We start from the raw sequence: 25046 nt of genomic DNA, 5'->3' as shown, positions 1-25046 counted from the left end.
TCCCTGGTGGGCAGGGGATTTGCACTGTGCTAGGCTGTCCCTGGTGGGCGAGGTATTCACACTGCATCAGGCTGTCCCGGGTGGGCAGGGGATTTTCACTGTGCTAGGCTGTCCCGGGTGGGCAGGAGATTTGCACTGTGCTAGGCTGTCCCGGGTGGGCAGGGGATTTACACTGTGCTAGGCTGTCCCTGATGGGCAGGGGACTTGTGCTGCACAAGGCTGTCCCTGATGGGCAAGGGATTTGCGCTGTGCCAGGGTGTCCCTGTTGGGCAAGGTATTTGTACTGCATCAGGCTGTCCCTGGTGGGCTTGTAGGTTACAGTCCCAATTGCCCTTGGCAGTTCTGACATACATGGTGGGTGCAGGGGGCTCAGGCGCAGATCCTTGTAGGGATGCATCATAGGCAGAAGGCCACACCTGTCCCTATGGAAAGAGCAGTGCCAGGTGCTGCCTGGAATCAGGATCTGCTCCATGTGGGTGATGCCAGTGAGCCCAGGGTGAATGACCGGCCTAGTGCTGACTCTGCACCCAGCCCACATGGCCAGTGTGCTGTCCTGCTGTGGGCATGGGCCCTGGCAGAGCACCCAGCAGCTGCTATCTAGGGATGGGGTGGGGAGGGCAGAGTTGGGCACAACAGGAGAAAGGCCTCTTTGTACAGCCAGTGGGAGTGGAGCTGCCTACAGCCAGTGGTGTGTGCTGGGGCTACTGGCCAGGGGCTTTTGGCTCCGGCCAGGCAAAGGAGCAGAGGTGGGATGAGAACTCGGGGCCATGACCCCAGAGAGTGGGGTGGCTGGAATGTGCCTCCCAAGACCCAGGCACAGACATGCAGCAAGGTCAGCCAGCGGCAGGGATCACGCTCCCATCTGGCTGAAGACGGTCTTTCACCTTCATCCCATCACACACAGGGCAGGAGCCCGGGTTGTTAGGAGAAGGGTGGTGCCCAGGAGCAGGGGGGTCAGCCCAAGCTGATGTCTGTCTGTTTGCCCCCAGAGAGCCAGCCCACAACATCTGATGAGACGGTGGTGGCAGGTGGCACCGTGGTGCTGAAGTGCAAGGTGGAGGATCCCGACGACTCCTCACTGCAGTGGTCCAACCCAGCCCAGCAGACGCTGTACTTTGGGGAGAAACGAGGTACTGCCGGCAGCCCCAGCTGAGCCTGGAAAGGCCCTGCTCACTGCTCCCTGGGCCTCGGGCTAGACTGGTTGTGAGGGGAACAGGTTCCAGAGAGCATTCCTCAGCCTTTCCCCCTGTGTGAGGAGGGGGTGAGAGGGAATGGTGCCCCAAGGGAGGTGGGCAGCGGAAAGGGAAAGCAGTACTTCAGGGAAGGAGAGGGGGCGAAGGGGAAGTAGTGACCTGTGGAGGGGAAGCACGGATGAGGTGCAGAGGTTCCCTGCAAGGATGAGGGGAAGCAGTGTCCCATGGGGATGGGACGAAGGGAAGCAGTTCCCTGGGGGGAGGGGAAGCAGTGCCCCATGTGGGAAGTAGAAACATTCCCTTGTGGGGATGGGAGGAGGGGACGCAGTGCCCCGTGGGTACGGGACGAAGCAGTGCCCTTCAGGCAGGAGCATGTGCTGCTGGGTTGAAGTGTGACCTGGAGGGTCCTGCTGGCTCTTGGCCCCAGCAGTCATACCCGCCCCTGCTAGTCAGCTGGCTGGCCAGCATCGCTAACCGCTCTTGCTCTGGCCCCAGCACTCCGGGATAACAGGATCCAGCTGGTGAAGTCCACACCCAAAGAGCTGGCCATCAGCATCAGCAACGTGGTGCTGGCGGACGAGGGCGAGTACACCTGCTCCATCTTCACCATGCCTGTGCGGACGGCCAAGGCCCTCGTCACCGTGCTGGGTGAGGGTTTGTGACTCCCTTCTCCTGGGGACCCTGCCCAGCGCCCTGGGCACTGGAGCCTGCTCGCGCGCTGCGCCCAGTGAGTGTGATCCTGGCCTGGCAGCAGCCCACATGATCCCCTCCCCCACCCTGCCAGTTCCTGGAGCTGGGCTCCCTGCTGTTGCTGAAGGGTGGGTGCCCTGGGCCCCAGAGGCCTGGCCACAGCCCCTTGGGATGCTCCTGGGCTCCCCTCCAAGCTACAGGGCCTGGATTCTCCTCACAGCTTCAACATGAGCCCAGCCAGCCACTCCCACTCCACAGCCAGTGGCAGAGCCCCCAGCCAGGGCTCCGTGTCTGGGCATGTCCGTGTGTTTGCATGTGCCCATGTGTGTGTGTGTCTGCATGTGTACATGAATCTGCCTGTGTCCATGTGTCTGCATGCTTCCGTGTGTCTGCCCCTGCTCTTTTGTGCATGTCTGTATGTGCCCCAGTGTTGTGTATATGTGTGCCTGTGTATCTGTGTGTCTTCTTGTGTGTCTGTGCCTGCCCTTTTTTCTGTGCCTGTCCTTGTCATGCGCATGCTCGGGAGCCGTCAGGAGGGCAGTTCAGGGGTGCGAAGGGACGAGACATTCTCTGTTTCTTGCCCCCTCCCCCAGGAATCCCCCAGAACCCTCAAATCTTTGGCTACGAGCTGCCCATCCGAGAGACAGAGATGGCCCAGCTGACGTGTAGATCCTCTGGGAGCAAGCCAGCTGCCCAGCTCCGCTGGAAGAAAGGCAACAAGGAGCTGCAGGGTAGGTGATGGCGCTAGGCTGCAGGGCACCAGGGCATACTGAGAGCCCAGCTCTGGTGAAGCTGGGTAAGGCCTGAACCTTGCAGCTTGGCCTGCAACAGAAGGGGAGAACCTGGCCCTGCTCAGTAAAAAGTTGAGGCTGCCCCTTAGGCTGGGGCACTGCTGTCCTCAGGGCCTAATCGGCCACTGCAGGTAGGTTGGCATCTTAGCGAAGATCTTTCCCTGGGGTTGAGCCTGCAGAGAGGGAGCCGCCCCCCAGGGCCTGAGGTGGGCAAAAGGGTAAAGCATCACCAGGCTCTGAGGCAGACAGAAAACAAAGAGTAAAACTCACGGTCCCTTTGCAGCATGGCCACAGGCAGCAGCGGGTGGCAGAGGGTCCTGTAGCACTGGGCTGCATTGTGAGTCTGCTAAGAAGGGGGAGCAGGGAGGCGGCACAAAGCCTGTTTCAGTAATAATGAGGGCTGGGGAAGAGTGAGGAACCCTAGAGGGACCTGTCCCCATGGGCCAGCGAGGACTCGGTGCCTAAGGCAACGTGTTGTGCCCTGGGGGGAATGACCTGACCTGGACGCTAAGCCAAGGGCCAGCACTCAGTACACTGGAGATGTGGAGGCAACTCTCAGGTGACCTGGCCATTGCTCAGACCCCACATGGGAGAATGTCGGGGCCCACCAGGGAGAGCAGGGCCATACAGTGGTGCTGTTTGAATCTGAGGACACAAGGGTGGGAGGCAACACAACGAGCTGCCCTGAGACGCCAGGTCAGGCTCCAGCCATGCCTCCTCGTACCACGACCAAGGGGATGCTCAGTGACACTGCAAAGGAAGACTGGTAACTGCTGTGCCCAGTACACTGCCAGTGGCAGTCTCTGCCCCAAGGGGCCCTGGGGCCCCAGAGCCAGGATTCAGGACCAGTCAGACAGGCCAAGATAACTGGTGGGGAGGGGCTGTGCACCCTCCTGCAGGGCACCAGCTAACCACTAGGTGAGGTTCTCCAATCACTAGCAGCTCCTGTCCCTTGCTCTGAAGCAACGGGTGAGGTGCAGATGGGCCCCATGGGTGAGATAGAGTCATTCCCATGCCCTGTGCAGGCCCCACGCTGATAGCACCTGTTCCTTTGCCCCCCAAAGGTGGGGCTCCCGAGGTGACGGAAGATTCCAACGGGAAAACCTTCACTGTCACCAGCCGCATTGAGTTCACCGTCACCAAAGAAGACAACGACGTGGAGGTGACCTGCACAGTGGATCATGAGTCCCTGCAGAACTCAGAGAGATCCACCAGCCAGAAACTGCAAGTCTACTGTACGTACAGGCCAGCCACAGCGAGGGAGGGGGAGGCATCCAGGGACTGTGCTTGGAGTGTTGCACGGCATGACGAGGTGCAGATGAGACTGAAAGGAGGCATGAGCCAGTGACCCGTCCTCCGCAGACACACCCTGCCTCACATGAACACCTCGTGCCCACACACAGCCCAGAAACCCCACACACAATAGACACACAACCCACGGCCTGCCACACCCCACAGAGCCCACCGCCTGACACCCCTGATACATAGCCCACGGCTGACTACCTCCAACACAGCCCTCTGCCTACCATCCGCCACGCAGCCCTCTGACTACCACCCCCACACCCTACCATCTGCCACCACCCACAGAGCCCACTGTCTGCCACCTCCCCCACACACATACAGCCCACCACCTGCCACTCCCCATGCAGCTCTCTGACAATCAGCCCCAACACAGCCCACCTCCTGCCACCCCCCACAGAGTCCACTGCCTACCGCTCACACACACACAGCCCACTGCCTGACACCACCCCCCTCACAGCCTACCTCCTTCCACCTCCCACAGAGCCCACTGCCTACCACCCCCCCACACACACAGCCTGCTGCCTGACATCCCCCACCATAGCCCACCACCTGCCGCACCCCACACAACCCTCTCCTACCAGCCCCCCCACAGCCCTCTGCCTACCACCCCCCACACAGCCCTCTGACTGCCACACCCGCATACACAGCCCATGGCCTACCATGCCCCATACACAGCTTGCCACTAACCAATGCCACTCCCTCATCACCGAACAACACCCATGTTAAAAAGTGGGGAGGCAGGGTCTGGCTCTGGTGGCCCCCCTACTTGTACAATGATTCTGGTGCCTTTACCCTATGTGCAAACACAACCCATCGCTACCAACCCCAATGCACACACAGCCCACTGCTAACCACCCCTACGCACACAGTCCACTGTTAACCACCCCGTCCACACACACAGCCCACCACTAACCATCCCTATGCACAAACCTTCCACCACTAAGCAACCTCTATGTGCACACACAGCCCACCGCTAAACAACTTAATGCACAAACAGCCCACCACCAGCCACCCCTGGCATGCACACACAGTCCACTGCTATCCACCCCCATGCACAAATAGCCCACCACTAATCACTAATATGCACACACATAAGCCACCACTAAACACCCCTTTACATGCATGTATCCCACCGCTCACCATCCCTGTCCATACACACAACCCGCCACTAACCACCCCCTACGCGCACACAAATCCCAACACTAACCACATTCTGCGCAAACTCAGAGCCCACCGCTAGCCATGCCTTACACTCACACAGCCCACAGCTAACCACTCAATGCACATACACATCCCACCACTAGCCACCCTGATGCACATGCAGCCCACTGCTACCTCACTATGCACACAACCCATTGCTACCCATCACATACGCACACAGCCCACTGCTAACCACCCTGCTGCACACACAGCCCTCCACTCACCACCCCAACACGCACACATCCCACTGCTAATCACTCCTATGTGCACACATCCCACTGTTACTGTCCCTGATGCACACACAGCTCACTGCTAACTCTCCCACTATGCACCACACAACCCACAGCTAACCACCCCTGCACCCAGACAGTCCACTGCTAATCAGCCCCTGCGTACACACAGCCCATCGCTAGCAAGCCCCTACATACACTCAGCCCACCACTAACCACCCCCTATGTACACACAACCCATGTCTAACTATCCCCTATGCACACACAGACTACTGCTAACCCCCACTACATAGACGCAGCTCACCACTAACCCCCCACCACAGCCCACTGCTAACCATCGCCTACACACACACAGCTCTCCACTAACCCCCACTATGTAGACACAGCACACCATTAACCATCATCCTACACACACACAGCCCCCCACTAACTCCCATTATGTAGACACAGCACACCACTAATCACCCTCCTACACACACACAGTCCACCACTCACCGTCCCCTGTGTGCACACATCCCACCTCTAACCACCCCTGTGCACACACACAGCCCACCTCTAACCACACCCTGTGCTCAAACAGAGCTCACCGCAATCAACGCCCTACTCTCAACAGTCTACAGCTAACTCATCCACACACACGCAGCCCATCACTAACCACTCCTATGCACAAACCTTCCACTAACCAACCTCTACATGCACAAACAGCCCACCATCAACCACCCCCTCATGCACACACAGCCCACTGCTAACCATCCCCACGCACAAAGCACCCACTGCTAATCAACACTATGTACACACAAACCACCTCTAATCACTAACATGCACACACATAGCCCACTGCTAACCATCCCACATACATGCAGCCCACTGCTAACCATTTTCTGCGCACAAACACAGTCCACCAATAACCCCCCATGCACACACATCCCACCGCAAACCAACCTCCACATGCACACACAGTCCACCACTAACTACCCTCTAGGTGCACACACAGCCCACTGCTAACCAACCTGATGCACAAACAGCCAACCGCCTACCACCACCTGCATGCACACACAGTTCACTGCTAACCATCCCCACGCACAAGGAGCCCACCGCTAATCACTAATATGCATACACACAGCCCACCACTAAACACCCCTTCACATGCTGTCACGGAGTGTGGGGGAGTCAGGGCCCTGCACCCCCCATTTCCTGCGATTCGCCATAACTCTCAGCCAGCCAGTAAAACAGGTTTATTAGACGACAGGAAGACAGTCCTAAGCAGGCCTTGTAGGTACAACCAGGACCCCTCAGCCAGGTCCCTCTGGGGGGCAAGGATCTTAGACTCCAGACTTGGGGTTCCCTGCTTCTTCCCAGCCAGCCCAAAACTGAAACCAAAACCCCCTCCAGCAGGCTCTCTCCCCCTCCTTCTCTCCTCCTCTTCCTTTGTCCAGTTTCCCGGGCAAAGGTGTTGACTCAGTAGCAGGTGGCGAAATCTACCACTACCAAAATGTATTTCTTCCCCGACCGGGTCATCTTACTGAGAGGTCCACTATGTCCGTAGCCATCTTCTGGAAAGGTTCCTCCATGATGGGAAAAGGTCTCAAAGCTGCTTTCCCCTTGTCCCGGGCCTTCCTCACCCTCTGACAGGGATCACAGGATTGGCAATACTGTTGGACCATAGTAAGACCCCAGGCCAGTAAAAGTTCTGTAGGAGCCTCTGCCTGGTGCGCCAGATTCCCTGGTGCCCTGCGAGAGGGGTGTCATGGGCCAGGTACAGTAACTTGCGGCAAAACTTCGGGGGGACCACCAGCTGCCTCCTGCTCCCCCATGACTCCATTTTCCCTGAGGGAGCCCATTCTCGGTACAGGAACCCTTTCTCCCACGGGAACCTCTCCTGGCAACCTCTCCCCATGGTATGTACCGCACTGAGGTTGGCCAGGACCCTTAGCTTCTGCAAGGAGGGATCTTTCTGCAACTCGGCCTGAAACTCAGCAGCTGGGGAAGGGATGGGGACCAGCTCCCTTTCGCTGGCTGGGTCTGAAGCCACAGCCTTCCTGAGCCGTGTCCCTGAGCGCTTCCTTCCCTCCAGGGTAGGGTCCTGCGCATCAGGCAAGATACCCTCTCCGAGGTCAGAACATAGTGCCCCTCGCCAGCTCTGGCTATGAGTCATGACCAGGGCACCCTGGAGATTGCTTGGCCAGTCCTCCAAGTACCCCCTCCATTAACACCTCAGTGGGCAAATGGTGGTGCACCCCCACTTCCTTGGGGCCCTCCTTGGCCCCCCATTTCAGGTGTACCCTCGCCATGGGCACCTTGAATGGGGTCTCACCTACCCCTGTCAGGGTCAGGTAGGTGTTGGTCATCACCTGATCTGGAGCTACCACCTTGGGCTGGGCCAGTGTCACCTCAGCACACGTGTCCCAGTATCCATAGGTTTTCCTCCCATCCACCTCCAGAGGAACAAGGCACTTGCTCCGCAAGGACAGCCCCGCACCCACCCTGTAAACGGAGAACTTTGAGTCCGGGACATCCAGCCCCCTAGAGGAGCTGATCTGGGGCCCTCCTCTCTCCTGAGCAGTTGATAAGTTCCCAGCCCCTATTGCCTGGGAAGCCTGCCCCTCGTCCGGCTGGGTCTCTACCCAGTTAACCCGGTGTGGGTTCGGTCTGCTCAGTCTGTCCCTCAGCTTGGGGCACTGGGTCCATATGTGGCCTCTCTGGCCACAGTAATAGCAGCCCATGTCCCTCTGCTCCCCTTGAGCTGGTCAGTTGGCCCTGACGCTGGAAGTTCCCCTTGGGAGGGGGTTCTCCATATTTCCCCTTTGGGAGATCCCAGGGTGATTCTCTCTCTGCATCGTGGCAGGCCTGTTGCTTTGGGACTCCTCCCGCCACCCCGTGACCAGCTCTTCACAAACTCATCAGCCAGCAGCCCTGCATGTCACGGGTTCTCTGACTTTTTGTTAATCAACCACAGCCTCAGGTCGGATGAGCACTGCTCATACAGTTGCTCTAGGACAGGCCTGCACAACTCGTAAAGCGACGAGGGCCATATTACTCCAAAGAAAACAGCTGAGGGCCAACCTCCCCCAGCCCCGCCGAACTCCCCTCCCTCCCAGCACCGCCAAGCCCCCCAAAATACTCCTTCCCCCGAGCACCGCCCGCCCCACAGAAACGAACCCTCCTTCCCCAGCGCTGCCCCACCGAAACAGCGGTATTGAACCTCGCTAATATGTTATAGCAGGCCCCTAAGGTAGTACAATTAAGGTAAAAGAAAAATGTCTTTTTGCTAGAAGTAGAATAAGATCTTCCCCTCACTTTGTAATCAGTTGCCCTGTTGAATGAATGAGGTGTGACTGAGGAAGGCGTGGAAGGCAGCACCTCCAGACTGCTGCACCCCTTGGAGAGGGGATGGGAGCCAGACCAGATCAGTAGAACAGGTCAGCCACTGACTCCCCCAGCTTGCCTACTCACCCCCTGCCACTGCCCGCCCACTTGCCTCCTCAGCCCCCCAACCCCCGTCTCGCCTACTCAGCCCCCGCCACTGCCTGCCCGCTCGCTTGCTGCCACTGCCCTCCTGCTCGCCTCCTCACCCCCTGCCACTGCCTGCCCGCCTCTTCAGTCCCCATCCCTCACCCGCCGCTTGCCTACTCACCCCCACGGGCTGCACAGTGAGCTCACGTGGGCCGCATGTTGTGCAGGCCCACTCTAGGACAATCAGTTTAACCAGGTCCTCCTTCGTCTGGGCCCTATCTGCCCACTTGCTGGTGTATCCCTCTGTGCAGACAGCTAGTTGCAGATATGAGACCTCAGGGGTTTTATGCTGGTTCCGGAACCTTTCCTGGTACAACTCAGGAGTCAGCCCAAATTCGTGTAGCAGGGCCTTTTTGAATAGTTCATAGTCACCTCTCTCCACCCCTTCCAGTCGGCGGTACAATGCCATGGCTTTGGGGTCCAGTAAGGGGGTGAGAACCCAGAGCCTGTCCTCAGGATCAACCTGGTGCAGCTCGCAGGGCTTCTCAAAGGCATCCATGAAATCATCCATGTCCTCCGCCTCCTTACGCTGGGCCAGGATACACTTATCAAAGCTCCATGCAGTCCTGGGTCCCCCTTCACTCAGCGCAACAGGGGTCTCACTACTCCTCAGCTTGGCCAACTCCAATTCATGCTGTCTCTGTTTTTTGCAATCTTCCAGCTCTCTCAGTTTTAGCTCTTTCTCCCATTCCAGCTGCTTCAGCTCCATGGATGCTGAGCGTCACTGGGAGGATCCCCTGCTGTCCCACGAGCTTCAGCGGGAGGATCCTCTGCTGGCTGGGGGTGTCACGGTGCCCTCGGTATTCGCTGGGCTCCTCCCCACCCTTCCCCTAGGCCTAGGAAGGAGAGGTCTTGGGAAGCCCTCAGCAGCTGGCTGATCACTCCCAGCTGGGACAGACATTGGTGCCTGTGCTGCATCTGCCAGGCTGCTTCCCTCAGAGACAGGGATCAGTTCATTCGAGCAATCTGCCCCCTCCAGCTGGGCAATCAGCTGTTCTTTGGTGAACCTCCCACTGCGCAGCCCCCTCTGCCTGCACAGCTTGACCAGGTCGCTCTAAGCCACTTACCATACATCTTCCTGCTGGCCACTCACAGGCCTAAGTGCTCGCCGCTCCCCACAGTTTCCAGGGAGACCCCTAGTGTACCAGCCCTTTTCGAGGTCACCACCTCTCTGCCAGGGTCGAGCAGCAGACTCCTCCGCACCTGGGACCACTCGCTGCAATCCCCTGGGGGACCCTGTTACTGCAAAAGTCCTTCTTGTTGGTCACACAGTCTGTCACTCCCATCAATCCCCCTTCATTTTACAGCTCCCCAGTCACTTATTGCAGGAAGCACTGTCCACGAGGTGCAGTAGATTCCATGGCTACCACCAGATGTCACGGAGTGTGGGGGAGTCAGGGCCCTGCACCCCCCACTTCCTGCGATTCACTGTGACTCTCAGCCAGCCAGTAAAACAGGTTTATTAGACAACAGGAACACAGTCCCAAGCAGGACTTGTAGGTACAACCAGGACCGCTCAGCCAGGTCCCTCTGGGGGGCAAGGATCTTAGACCCTAGACTTGGGGTTCCCTGCCTCTTCCCAGCCAGCCCAAAACTGAAACCAAAACCCCTTCCAGCAGGCTCTCTCCCCCTCTTCCTTTGTCCAGTTTCCTGGGCAAAGGTGTCGACTTGCCCCACCCCCCTTCCTGGCTCAGGTTACAGGATCAGGTACCGTCCCTCACCTAAAGTCATGTCCTGCTTTCCCATCCCCCATGCAGACAGTCCCAGTAAAACTAAACGACATTCCCTGACATGCATTCAACGAACGGGGTATTCACCCACGAAAGCTCATGCTCCAATACGTCTGTTAGTCTATAAGGTGCCACAGGACTCTTTGCTGCATTCCCAGGTCAATTCACCCCGCTCCCTACTGCATCACACATGTACGCATCCCACCAATAAGCACCCCTGTCCACACTCACAGCCCACCACTAACTACCCCCTATGCACACACAAATCCCACCGCTAACCACCATGACACACACAGAGCCCACCACTAACTATGCCCTATGCACACACAAATCCCACCTCTAACAACTCTGATGCACACACAACCCACCACTAACTCAAGGCTGCCCGGGGGTGGGAGGGGGGGTAAGTGGGGCAATTTGCCCTGGGCCCCACAGGCCCCCATGAGAATTCTCTGGCCCTGCCTCCGCCTTCCCCCATCCCCTGGCACCTCAGTGCGCCGCGTCCAGGAGGTGCCCTGGCCTCTGGACAGAGCTAAAGCGGTGTGCCTCGGGCGTGGCCTGAGCTGTGCCCTGCTCAGAGCTGCATGGTAAGGGGGCAAGGCTGAGAGCTCCAGTCCCACCGGAGCCACGCCGCTGCAGCACTGTCCAGGGGCCAAGGCACCTCTTGGATGCAGCACGCTGAGGCTCCGAGAGAGGAGAGTGTGGGGGGTAACCCAGGAGCAGCTCTGGACAGAGCTCTAGTGGGGCCTGAGCTCCTTCCCACTCGGAGCCGCATGATAAGGGGGTGGGGCTGCGTGCTCTGGGCCGACCGGTGGGAATTTAGGCCCCGCTGGAGTCAGGCCACTGTAGTGCTGTCAAGGGCCGCTCCTGGACGCGGTTTGCTGAGGCTCCAGGAGAGGGGGGAAGAGGGGGTGAGTGCATGGCAGGGGGCTGGGGCCGGGGGATGAAGGGGTTGGATAAGGGTCAGGGAGTCCCGGGGCCAGTCAGGGGACAGGAAGGGGGCGGAGGTTTTGGGGAGTCGGTCAGGGGTTAGGGAAGGGGGGGTTGGATTGTGGGCATTCCGGAGATCTGTCAGGACTTGGCGGGCGAGTGGTGGATAGGGGTCAGGGCAGTCAGGGGATAGGGACCAAGGAGTGTTGGTGGGGGGCGGGGTCCCAGGGTGGTGGTTGGGGAGGAGGTTTCGGGGGGGCAGTGAGGGAACAAGGAGCAGGATGGGTCGGGGATTCTGAGGGGGGAAGTCAGGGGGGCAGGAAGTGGATGCGGGTCGGATAGGGGGCATGGCCAGGCTGTTTGGGGAGGCACAGCCTTCCTTATCCTAAAGCTCATTCAGCAATTTGAGGCTTGCAGACAGCTATTTAACACAAAGATCCAAGCTGTTATCTTTTCCGTGGGGGAGGGATCACATGAGAAGAGCAATATCCTACACCACCTACCTCCTTCCCAACCCTACCAAGGGAGACCACCCCCCTCCCCTGCATTCCCCAAGGCTCCGGGGAAGGGCGGGGGGTAATTCAGTGGTTCTTGAACTTTTGTACTGGTGACCCCTTTCATATAGGAAACCTCTGAGTGTGACCCCCCCCCTTATAAATTAAAAACACTTTTTAATATATATTTAAAACTATTATAAATGCTGGACGCAAAGTGGGGATTGAGGTAGAGGCTGACAGCTCGTGACCGCCAGTAATAACCCCGTGATCCCCTGAGGGGTCCTGACCCCCAGTTTGAGAACCCCTGGTTAATTTAATTTTAGCACCCTGTATCCATTCACATGCATGTTATGTGCTATTTTGAGCATTTCAGTTTTCACAACATAGGCTCATCTCAGATTCTGGAAATGCCTAGTTCATGAAGCATGTACATAAGCTATGCTAAAGACAAACGCACAGTAACTGTCTCCAGTTTGTGAGGGTCCCCGTGGAGCTGGTCTCTAGGAAACAGATACATTCATGGAGGTTAAGTCCTTTAATGGCTATTAGCCAGGATGGATAAGGAATGGTGTCTCTAGCCTCTGTTTGTCAGAGGCTCCATTAACCTCTGCACTTACCATACACAAAGAGCCACTGCTATTCACCCCTATGTACACACAGCCCACCGCTAACCCCCCATGTACACACAGCCCACTGTTAACCACCCCCTATACTCACACACAGCTTGCCACTAACCCCCTCTGTGCACACAAATAGCCCTCCATTAACCACCAACATTCACACATAGCCAACCCTAACTATCCCTACACACACAGCTCACCACTAACCACTCACTATGCACACACAGCCCAGAGCTTAACCCCTCTACATAGACGCAGCCACAGCTTAACCTCCCTACCCCACACGCACACAGCCCACAGCTAATTACCCTATGCACACACACAGCCCACTGCTAACTACCCGCTACATATACAGTGTCATGGAGTCTGGGGGAGTCAAGGCCCTGCATCCCCGGCTTCCTGCAATTCACTGTGACTCTCAGCCAGCCAGTAAAACAGGTTTAGTTAGACAACAGGAACACAGTCCATGACAGGCCTTGCCAGTACAGACAACAGGACCCCCTCAGTTAGGTCCATCTGGGGGGCCAGGGAGGCTAGAGACGCATTGGGAGACCAGAGCTCCATCTGGGCTCCCCTCCATTCTCCCAGCCAGGTCCAAACTGAAACTCCTTCCAGCCGTCTCACTCAGCCTCTCCCCGGCTCCTCCCCCAGCCTTTGTCCAGTTTCCCTGGCAGAGGTGTCACCTGGCCTCCAACCCACTTCCTGGGTTCCCATGTTACTTGCTCAGGTATCCTCCCTCAAGGAAAGTCTTCCATCCCCAATGCAGACAGTCCCAGCAAAACTCCCTTGCAACCTTCCCAGGCCAACACTCCCCACTCAGCATGCAAAGAAAACACTAAGAACATTCCCACTTCGTCATACACACACAGCCCACCTCAACCCCCTCACGCACACACAGCTAACGACTAATCACTTCCTATGCACACACACACAAAGCCCACTGCTATCCACCCCTTTGCACACACACATCCGACTGCTCTCCGCCCCTACATACACACAGCCCACTGTTAATCGCTAATCACAATTACAGCCCATCCCATGCACAGCCCTATGTACACACAGCCCACCATTAACCACCAACACACACACACATCCCACCGCTAACCACTGCTGCATGTACACAGCTCACAACTAACCACTCCCTATGCACACACGACCCAGAGCTTAACCCCTCTAGATAGACGCAACTCACAGCTTAACCCCCCTACCTAGACACAGCCCTTCAATAACATCCCCATGCACACAAAGCCCATGGCTAGACACCCCTGCACACACATAGTCCATCGCCAACTAGCCCCTACGTACACACAGCCCACGGCTAACCACTTCCTATGCTCACACACACAGTCCACTGTTAAACACACCCCAATGCACACACATTTCACTGCTACCCCCCATGCACAGATCCCACTGCTAACCACTTCCTGTGCGCACACATTCCACCACTATCCTCCCATACACGCACACAACCCACCGCTAACCACCCCTATGCACACACACATCCCATCGCTATCTACCTCAATGCATACACACACAGCCCACCGCTAACCACTTCTACACGCATATACAGCCCTCCTCTAATCACCCCTACGTGCACACACAGCCCACCGCTAACCACACCTGTACATACACATACAGCCCACTGCTAACCACTCCATGCATACACAGCCCACCACTAACCACTCCTACGCGCACATACAGCCCACCGCTAACCATGCCTATGCACACACATCTCAATGTGCACACACAGCGCACCACTAACCACCCCTATGCACACACATCCCACTGCTAACCAACCCAGTGCACACACACAGTGCACCACTAACCATGCCTATGCACACACATCCCAATGCGCACATACAGCGCACCACTAACCACCCCTATGCACACACATCTCACTGCTAACCAACCCAGTGCACACACACAGTGTACCACTAACCACCCCATGCACACACATCCCACCACTAACCACGCCATGCACACACATCCCACAGCTAACCACCCTAATGAACACACACAGCGCACCACTAACCACCCCTATGCACACACATCCCACCGCTAACCACCCCTATGCACACACATCCCACTACCAACCACCCCAGTGCACACACAGCACACCACCAACCACAACCAATGTACACATAGCCCACCGCTAATCATGAATACGCACATACAGAGCTCACCTCTACCCCCCATGCACACCCAACCCACCGTTACCCCTATATAGACACAACCCACTGTTAACCCCCACCACGCACACCCAGCCCCCAGCTAACCATCCCCCTTCACACACATACAACTCACCACTATGTACTCTCCTATGCACACAGGTGGGGGTGGGCAATGCAGTTTTGTGAAGCTGTGGAAAGTACAGTGTTTGTGTTGGGCGAAGGGCACAGTGCCTGAGGGGGGAGCTGTACACTGTGTGGGTGTCTGAGGTGCATGCTGTGAGCTTGTGTGGGAAGGCAAACACTGGGGGAGTTAGGCTGTGGGTGTCTGGGGGAGTTCACGGTTCAGGTGAGTGTCAGGGAAGTGGGTGACACATGATTGGGTGCAGGGAGGGTGACACAGTTCTTAGGGAGTACCCCTTCCTGGCCGCCCACTGGGGCTGCTGTGTGGGGAACCCAAGCCTCTTCCATTCTGCATTCCCAGGGGTGTTTCAAGCTCCCAGAATCTGAATGGAGTCCAGGCACAACCCCAATCTCAGGGTCCCTAGGCGTGACATCTCTCTGGCATCTCCTCTGAGCGCTAGAACTTGCTGTCCAGCTGCCCAGTCCTTTAAGGTGCAGCACTGACCCTTCAAACTCTCCCACACTTAAACACACCCTCTGCCAGATCTCCATCCCACAGGTGGGAAGCTTCGGGTTGCAGGGCTTGTCTGCACTTACAGCGCAGCTGCGCTGCTGAGCGTATCCCATCGGGGTAGGCACTCCACCTCCCTGAGAGGCAGTAGCTGTGTTGCAGGAGACGACCTCCCAGCAACATAGTGCTGTCTACACCAGGGGCTAGGCTGGTATAACTGTGTCGCTCAGTCCAGACCCCGAGCGACATAGTGATACCGATGTACGTTTATAGTGTAGACAGGGGTGCATTTTAACTACCTCGGGGACAGGCCGCCATTGTGAAGCAGTCAGCACCCCCCCAACACACATGCATTTTATTCAGTCTAACAACGTTATGCTCTTTATATTTAATCATGTAAAGCACAGGAGAGCTCTGATCAACAAAACCCCATAACCACAATTTCTCTTCCCTTGGAGGATCAGCTGGGTTCCATCTGCTATGCAGCAGGATCCTCCAGACCACTGCCTAGCCTGCCCCTGCAGCAGCCTCCCTTACTCTAGTCTGGTGCAAGATGGCTCTCTCCCCAGTTCCCCTTTCTCCCCTTGAGTCAATTTAGAGACTTCTGCTGGGGTCACCTGCTTCCTTTGTTCTACCTTTTGGTCAGTTGCCATTAACCCCACCCCTGCTCCCCTGCCATCCTTCACCAGAGGAGGGCAAACCCATTGTCCCAAGGTGTTGAACTTTGACTAAAGGATCTTTGAGCTCAGATCACTCACCAGTGTCTCTGGCCTGGCAGAGGCATGGCACAGCCCAGCTTTCCATGACATCGTCATTCCCTGGTATAGTTTCATAAAATAATCCACGCTTCCAAATCACATCGTCTCTGGGCTATGTCTCAGTTTCCCTTCCCCTATGCAATTTTGAATCACAGCATCTTCTAGATGAGCCAGAGTCTTCCTGGCTCCGAGCACAGTTCTGACCCTCAGCGCTTTCTAGCTGTGCCAGTGTCTCCCTGCTTCCAGCTGGAGTCTCAGTCGCAGACGCTGACCCAGCTTCTCTGGTGAGGGCAGACAGCACGTTCGCCCCCTTGACTACTGAGTTTGGCCCTGGTGGGTTTGTACCTGAGCCCTCTGGACTTAAGCATGTTACATCAGTACAGAAAATAACACATCAAGAAAAACCATTTCCCACATTCCACAGTCAGAATCCCAGCACCTTCTCTGGTGTCTGTATTGACACCTATTCCCTAATTTGGGTTATATCCCTGTTTTTCTGAATTCCCCCAAACTTTCTCCTATACGCTTCGGGGGCAATGTCAATTGTTGGAACAAAGTGTGTTTACATTGTCTGTAAGCATTATAATCCTAGTCACAGGCCTGGGCACTTGCCCCAGTGTTTCCCCTCAGCGGTCCAGCAAGCAGCGCACCAACTCTCAGGCTCCCGGCTTCCCAGCTGTCTCAGCTCTTGAGCAGAGATCTGCGCCTCTCTCCCTCCTGAGCAGGGTTTTTCCAGGCTGCACAGCTTCCCACTTACACAGTGTCATTCCCAGCAAGCCAGATTGCCTAAAAGTGTCTGCACTTCTCTTTTCAGAGGCTATAAGTAGCATAATTGCCCACTGTGATACATCACAATTATTCTTAAGGTGAAAGCACTACAGAGAAAACATTAAAAACAATCAGAGAAACTACTCACATGCTAATAAGCTCCAGAGAGGTCATCCCAGCTCCAACAAGGGCTGTGGGAGGAGTCAGTCCTTCAACCCACACCCAGGGGTTTTCTGTGGTTACAAGTTCATAACAGCCTCAGCTCAGAACAAGCACCTGGCTGGGCAGATCAGCCTCTTTCTTTATGCAGCTTGGGCCTTTGATCTTCAGACCCTCGGTGTCTGGCAGTGGACGATGGCCCCTTCCTCAAGGCATAGCTTCAAATGGCCAGGATTTTGCATCCCTGGTGGAAGGCTTTTCCCCCCACCTCCTCCTAGATATTCCCAGGAATTCCACTTCACATGGATTCTCCCAAAAGACCATTCTTGGCACATTGTTCAGAATAGTCCTCTGATCATCCGGGCCCAAAATAATTATGAGGGTTTTGTTGACACAGTCTCTCCATCTCAGACTGATGTTGATCTTTGTCCTTCTCTCTCTCGTCGCGCTGACACTGCTTCTCCCAGTCTGCAAGCAGCGGAGCTTCTAGTCTCAGTCTGTTGCAGCTTCTAAGTCTACCTTTAGATCTTCCCATGATCTCTGCTGAAGTCTGGGTGGAGCACAGCTGTCACTTCTGTCAACCTCTTCTTCCTTGCTTCCCTCTAGGAAGCTGTCCCTGAGATTTCCCCACCTGCTGGACTCTGCCATTGAGCTGGATGAGCCATCGTCCCCAAGCCCCATCTGTTGTCAGCTAGTTCACTTGCCTGCTCCACGCAGTGCAGTGCTGGGAAGACCAGCTGTACCCCAGCCTCACAGACTGTGGGGCTGAATCTCTGGAAGGAGGGAGTCACGGAGCCAGGCCCCCGGTGGCATCTCACATTCATGCTGAGCCAGTCACATCCCAAACCACTGCCCTCATCATGCTGCACCCTCCAGGGTGCAGAGCTATCAGATCCCCAGTGGTCCTGGAAGCTACATAGGTACCAACTTTCCCTCTGCCCGGTGGGTGCTTGACTTGCCCCTGGCCCACCCCTGCACTGCCTTTGCCCCTCCCCCATTCCACCCCTTCACCAAAGTCCCCACCCCGCCTTTTCCCACCACAGAAGCTGAGCGTAGGCTAAAGGGGTTCCCATTTCCCAACCCCTGAGGAGCTGGGGCAGAGACAAGAACTTGGCAGGAATTTGGTAAGGAGGAGCTTTGAAGAACCTCCCTAGCCTGACCCCTGTGCAGTTAAGAGCACAGCATGTCTGAGAGATGCTGCACAGGAAGCAAGCCCTGCCCTATTTCTCCCCTTCAGCAGCTCCTGGAATACTCCCAAGGGGATGGGGAACATCCACCCCCCGTGCCAAGGCAGCCAGCACCCTGAGGTGATGGGGGAGGGAGGGGTCAGGTGTGGGAGGGGCAGTTCAAGTGTGAGGGAGGCGTGGTTCAGAGAAGCGTAGGGAAGGGCATGTTGAGAGGGCAGGGGTAAACAGGGGTACTTTGGGGAGTAGCACTCTGCATGTGTATGGAGAGTGTGGCACACTGCAGGTGTGTGGAGAGAGGGCACACTGTGGGTGTACAGAGGGAGGGGCACGCTGAAGGTGTAGGGAAGGAGGGAGGCAGGGACAGGCTGTAGGTGAATGGAGGGAGGGACACAGTATTGGTGTGCAGTGGGAGGGACAAGTGTTGGTGTTTAGAGGGAGGGGCCCACTGCTGATGTTTGGAAGGAGGGGCATGCTGTGGGTGTAGGGAGGGAGCCGCACGCTTTGAGTTTGTGCAGGGAAGGGCACACTGTGGGTGCATGGAGAGATGGTCACGCTGCATGTGTGTGGACTGAGAGACATGCTGTGGGTGTAGAAAGGGAGGAGCACTCTGCAGGTGTAGGGAAGGAGGGAGGCAGGGACACACTGTAGGTGAATGAAGGGAGGGACACAATATGATTGTGTGGAGGGAGGGACCCGCTGCTGATGTTTGGAGGGAGGGGCCCGCTGCTGATGTTTGGAAGGAGGGGCACGCTGTGGGTGTAGGGAGGGAGCTGAATGCTGTGGATGTAGGGGAGGGAGGGGCACACAGCGGGTTTAAAGGAGGGAGCCGAACGCTGTGGGTGTAGGCAGGGAGCCACATGCTTTGGGTTTATGGAGGGAAGGGCACGCTATGGGTGTAGAGAGGGAGCCGAATGCTGCGGGTGTAGGGGAGGGAGGGGCACCCTGTGGGTTTAGGGGAGGGAGCTGAACACTGTGGGTATAGGGAGGGAGCCACACGCTTTGGGTTTATGGAGGGAAGGGCACACTGTGGGTGCATGGAGAGATGGTCACGCTGCATGTGTATGGACTGAGAGACATGCTGTGGGTGTAGAAAGGGAGGAGCACTCTGCAGGTGTAGGGAAGGAGGGAGGCAGGGACACACTGTAGGTGAATGGAGGGAGGGACACAATATGATTGTGTGGAGGGAGGGAAAAGTGTTGGTGTTTAGAGGGAGGGGCCCACTGCTGATGTTTGGAAGAAGGGGCATGCTGTGGGTGTTTGGAAGGAGGGGCACCCTATGGGTTTAGGGGAGGGATCTGTGGGTGTAGGAAAGGAGCCGAATGCTGCAGGTGTAGGGAGGGAGCCAAACGCTTTGGGTTTATGGAGGGAGGAGCATGCTGTGAGTGTAGGGAAGGAGCCGAAAGCTGTGGATGTAGAGGAGGGAGAAGCACACAGTGGGTTTAAGGGAGGAAGCCGAACGCTGTGGGTGTAGGGAGGGAGCAGATTACTGTGGGTGTAGAGAGGGAGAGGCACAATGCTGATGTTTGGAAGGAGGGGCATGCTGTGTGTGTAGGGAGGGAGGGGGACGCTGCGGGTTTATAGAGGGAAGGGCACGCTGTGGGTGTAGGGAGGGAGCCAAATGCTGTGGGTGGAGGGAGGGAGGGGGACGCTGCGGCTTTATAGAGGGAAGGGAACGCCGTGGGTGTAGGGAGGGAGGGGGACGCTGCGGCTTTATAGAGGGAAGGGCACGCTGTGGGTGTAGGGAGGGAGGGCGATGCTGCGGGTTTATAGAGGGAAGGGCACGCCGTGGGTTTAGGGAGGGAGGGGGATGCTGCGGGTTTATAGAGGGAAGGGCACGCCGTGGGTTTAGGGAGGGAGGGGGATGCTGCGGGTTTATAGAGGGAAGGGCACGCCGTGGGTTTAGGGAGGGAGGGGGATGCTGTGGATTTATAGAGGGAAGGGCACGCCGTGGCTGTAGGGAGGGAGGGGGACGCTGTGGGTTTATGGAGGGAAGCCCGACGCCGTGAGTGTAGGGAGGGAGGGGGATGCTGCGGGTTTATAGAGGGAAGGGCACGCCGTGAGTGTAGGGAGGGAGGGGGATGCTGCGGGTTTATAGAGGGAAGGGCACGCCATGAGTGTAGGGAGGGAGGGGGATGCTGCAGGTTTATAGAGGGAAGGGCACATAGTGGGTGTAGGGAGGGAGGGGGACGCTGCGGGTTTATAGAGGGAAGGGCACACAGTGGGTGTAGGGAGGGAGGGGGACGCTGCGGGTTTATAGAGGGAAGGGCACACAGTGGGTGTAGGGAGGGAGGGGGACGCTGCGGGTTTATAGAGGGAAGGGCACACAGTGGGTGTAGGGAGGGAGGGGGATGCTGCAGGTTTATAGAGGGAAGGGCACACAGTGGGTGTAGGGAGGGAGGGGGACGCTGCGGGTTTATAGAGGGAAGGGCACACAGTGGGTGTAGGGAGGGAGGGGGATGCTGCAGGTTTATAGAGGGAAGGGCACACAGTGGGTGTAGGGAGGGAGGGGGACGCTGCGGGTTTATAGAGGGAAGGGCACGCTGTGAGTGTAGGGAGGGAGGGGGATGCTGCGGGTTTATAGAGGGAAGGGCACGCCATGAGTGTAGGGAGGGAGGGGGATGCTGCAGGTTTATAGAGGGAAGGGCACATAGTGGGTGTAGGGAGGGAGGGGGACGCTGCGGGTTTATAGAGGGAAGGGCACACAGTGGGTGTAGGGAGGGAGGGGGACGCTGCGGGTTTATAGAGGGAAGGGCACACAGTGGGTGTAGGGAGGGAGGGGGACGCTGCGGGTTTATAGAGGGAAGGGCACACAGTGGGTGTAGGGAGGGAGGGGGACGCTGCGGGTTTATAGAGGGAAGGGCACACAGTGGGTGTAGGGAGGGAGGGGGACGCTGCGGGTTTATAGAGGGAAGGGCACACAGTGGGTGTAGGGAGGGAGGGGGACGCTGCGGGTTTATAGAGGGAAGGGCACACAGTGGGTGTAGGGAGGGAGGGGGATGCTGCAGGTTTATAGAGGGAAGGGCACACAGTGGGTGTAGGGAGGGAGGGGGACGCTGTGGGTTTATAGAGGGAAGGGCACACAGTGGGTGTAGGGAGGGAGGGGGACGCTGTGGGTTTATAGAGGGAAGGGCACACAGTGGGTGTAGGGAGGGAGGGGGACGCTGTGGGTTTATAGAGAGGGAAGGGCACACAGTGGGTGTAGGGAGGGAGGGGGACGCTGCGGGTTTATAGAGGGAAGGGCAGGCTGTGAGTGTAGGGAGGGAGGGGGATGCTGCGGGTTTATAGAGGGAAGGGCACCTCGCGAGTGTAGGGAGGGAGGGGGATGCTGCGGGTTTATAGAGGGAAGGGCATGCCATGAGTGTAGGGAGGGAGGGGGACGCTGCGGGTTTATAGAGGGAAGGGCACGCTATGAGTGTAGGGAGGGAGGGGGACGCTGCGGGTTTATGGAGGGAAGGGCATGCCGTGGGTGGTTGGGGCAGAGGCACGCTGCAGGTGTATGGCGGGAGGGGCACGCTCCAGCTGAAAGGAGCGAGGGGCAAGCTCAGGGTGTAGTGAGGGACATGCTGCAGTTGTGGGGGGAGGAGCACCATGTGGGCAAGGGCAGCACAGAACTTGCCCCAGAATTTTGATTTTTACCTTTCTCTTTTTTCCCTCTCTCCAGTTAAACCAACGGCAACGATCGAGCCGGATCCCCCCTACCCCCGGGAGGGCGATGAGCTGCGGCTGCAGTGTGAAGCCCAGGGCAATCCGATGTAAGCGCCAGCACCTACCCCTCCGGCTTCCATCCTCTCCTGCAGGGCTGCCTGCACCCCTCAATGCTGTCTTCACCAGGCTGCAGACTTGCTGCTTGGGCGTGCCCCCGGGGCACGGCAGGTCCTGCCAGTTCAGTGGGATGCAGTCAGGCCTGTGTCACAGTCTGCAAGGGCCCCTTGGAAATGGAAGCTGCTGTAATGAATTCCCAGCTGGGCTGACCCCTGAAGCTAGCACCTGCTGCTGCATGGGTGGTGCCAGCCCAGTGTGTGCCCCTCGGGGAAGTGCCCCTTCCCTCTCACTAACCCCCTTCCTCTTAGCCCCCAGGAGTTCCTGTGGACGAAGGAGGGCAGCGATGTCCCCCTGCATCTAAACACCAACCGAGTCCTCACCCTCCCCTTCCTCAACAAGAGCGACAGCGGCACCTACATCTGCATGGCCACCAGCACCATGGGCAGTGTCGAAGTGAGGTACAACCTGGACATCAATGGTAAGCACTGGGCACCAGAGAGGGTGTGGAGCGCCTGCCTGCTGCCTCCTCCCCTCTCTGAGGACACGCACCAGAACCTGTCCTTGCACTCAGCTCCCCAGAGCCTCTGCGATACACTCCCAAGCACAGTGGAGTTGTCCCTCTGTGGGGCTTGTCCCCCACTGCTGGAGCCATCTGATGTGTGACCCAGGGTTTGTGCAGCGCACCCTTTGTGGGGAGCTCTGGGTGTGTTGGGATCACCCCCTGCTGGGGAGTTCCAGCTGTGATGGGAACACCCCTTGCTGGGGAGCCCTGGATGTGTTGAAAACACCCCCTGCCAGGAAGCCCCGGGTGTGTTGGGAACACCCCCTGCCGGGAGCTCCAGTTGTGTTGGGAACACTCCCTGCCAGAAAGCTCCAGATGTGTTAGAAACACCCTCTGCAGGGAGCTCCGGTCATGTTGGGAACACCCCCTGCCAGGGAGCCCCAGGTGTGTTGGGAACACCCCCTGCCGAGGAGCCCCATGTGTGTTGGGAACGCCCCCTGCCAGGAAGCTCTGGGTGGGTTGGGAACACCCATTGCTGGGAAGCCCTGGGTGTGTTGGGAACACCCCCTGCTGGGGAGCCCCGGCATTTTGGGAACACCTATTGCTGGGGAGTTCCTGGTGTGTTGGGAACACCCCCCTGCTGGGTAGCCCTGGTGTGTTGGGAACACCTGTTGCTGAGGAGCTCTGGGTGTGTTGGGAACGCACCCTGTGGGGAGCTCCTGGTATGTTGGGAACACCGTTGCTGGGGATCCCTGGGTGTGTTGGGAATGCCTCCTACTGGGGAGCCCCAGTGTGTTGGGAATGCCTGCTGCTGTGAGCCCCGGGTGTGTTGGGAACACCCCCTGCCAGGAGCACCAGGCACGTTGGGAACACCGCTGTCAGGGAGCCCCGATGTGTTTGGAATGCCCCCTACCGGAGAGCCCCAGGTGTGTTGGGAACACCCCCTACTGGAGAGCCCCAGTGTGTTGGGAACACTCCGTGCCAGGGAGCCCCAGGTGTGTTGGGAACACCCCCTACCGGGGAGCCCCAGTGTGTTGGGAATGCCCACTGCCAGGGAGCCCCATTGTGTTGGGAACACCCCTTGCTGGGGAGCCCCGATGTGTTGGAAACGCCCACTGCCAGGGAGCCCCAGGTGTGTTGGGAATGCCTTCTACCTGGGAGCCCCAGGTATGTTGGAAACACCTCTTGCCGGAAGCCCCGGTATGTTGGGTACTCCCCCTGCCAGGGCTGATGCTCTTTGGAAGTACACTGGAGTTTCCCATGGAATGGGCCCTGCCCCAACATGGACCCAGCCAACTGCAGATGCTAAGCCTCAGGGAGATTGTCTCTGAGCTCCTGCAGCTGCTTCTTTGGCATGGGCTCTGTGAAGCTGCTGCTGCCTCCTCCAACCTGTTCCTCTTTTCTTCCTTCTCTGGTATTTCTCTGCTGCTCTCCCCTCCCTACTCCCCACTCTCCCCCTGGGTCACTCCTCACCGCGCTCTTATGCTCACTCCTCCCTCCTTCTCTCCTGTTCATTTGCTCCCCTCCCTCCCCACTGACTCCTTGGGCCCCCTGTGGCACAGCAGGAGGGGAGCAGGTTGTCTCTGCAGAGCCCTGCAGGAGCTGATGGGTGTTGCTTGGCCCGGGAGTCGATGCGCAGGAGGAGAGCGCTACCAGTGGGGAGCTGGGATGGGAGCCACACAGCCTGGGCTGGGTTCAGCCATTATCTGCTGCTGTAAGGACAAGAAATGAGGCTGAACTGGGGCAGGGAGGGGGATGGGCTGCTCAGCTACTCACCTGTGGATAGCGATATGGGAAGAGAGCAGCCAGCTACGTGGATGCCTGCAGACCAGGGTGAGCTGGAGCCCAAGCATGGCACCAGGGCCAGCCAGCAATGGGAAGGAAATGCTGGCCCTGAATGTCAGGGGCTGCAATAGCTGGAAACATCCTGCTGGTCCTTTCTAGAGCATCCCCAGGGCAGAGCAGGACTGGCCCTGCAGGAAGTTTGGAGGTGTTTGTACAGTCCCATGGGACGGAGCTCCCACCTGTCCTCCAGCCAGATCCAGCTGCACACTCTCAGAAGGGTTTTCCGGACATTCAGATTGCTCTCCCCCTCCAACATGGCAGCCCATTGCTCCGAGCTGCACCCTGTGCAGGATACTGAACTGAGTCTGCCCTCTCCCTTATGGCTGTTAACACCCTGCACATGTTCACAGGCTGAACTCCCCAGTGTCCCACCCTCTCCTCCCAGAACAGGTGGGCCAGATTTGTCCATTACTTTGGGGTACGCTCATTTATTAGGGTTACTCTTCTGGGGGTAGGATTCTGTAATTCTATCAGTGTTCTGCCTATGTCACTTGTGTTCTCATACAGAGCTCTGCTTCTCCCATCTGTAAGTTCCCTCCCAATGGAGCTCTCCTGCAGGACTTAGGT

General features: G+C 57.6%; 1 protein-coding gene across 1 annotated transcript in view; it reads left to right on the top strand.

Annotated features, from left to right (window-relative positions):
- CADM3 (cell adhesion molecule 3) overlaps positions 1–25046 on the top strand; it is a 121139-nt gene that overhangs the window by 80592 nt on the left and 15501 nt on the right. Inside the window, exons 3-8 of the mRNA XM_075071146.1 lie at positions 990–1130; positions 1689–1841; positions 2477–2614; positions 3739–3909; positions 22032–22122; positions 22441–22610. Coding sequence (XP_074927247.1) covers positions 990–1130; positions 1689–1841; positions 2477–2614; positions 3739–3909; positions 22032–22122; positions 22441–22610 — 864 coding nt within the window. The remainder of the gene's footprint in view (positions 1–989; positions 1131–1688; positions 1842–2476; positions 2615–3738; positions 3910–22031; positions 22123–22440; positions 22611–25046) is intronic.

Source organism: Chelonoidis abingdonii, chromosome 11 (assembly GCF_003597395.2).
Source record: "Chelonoidis abingdonii isolate Lonesome George chromosome 11, CheloAbing_2.0, whole genome shotgun sequence".
Taxonomy (NCBI): domain Eukaryota; kingdom Metazoa; phylum Chordata; order Testudines; family Testudinidae; genus Chelonoidis; species Chelonoidis abingdonii.
This window is presented reverse-complemented; position numbering and strand designations above follow the sequence as displayed.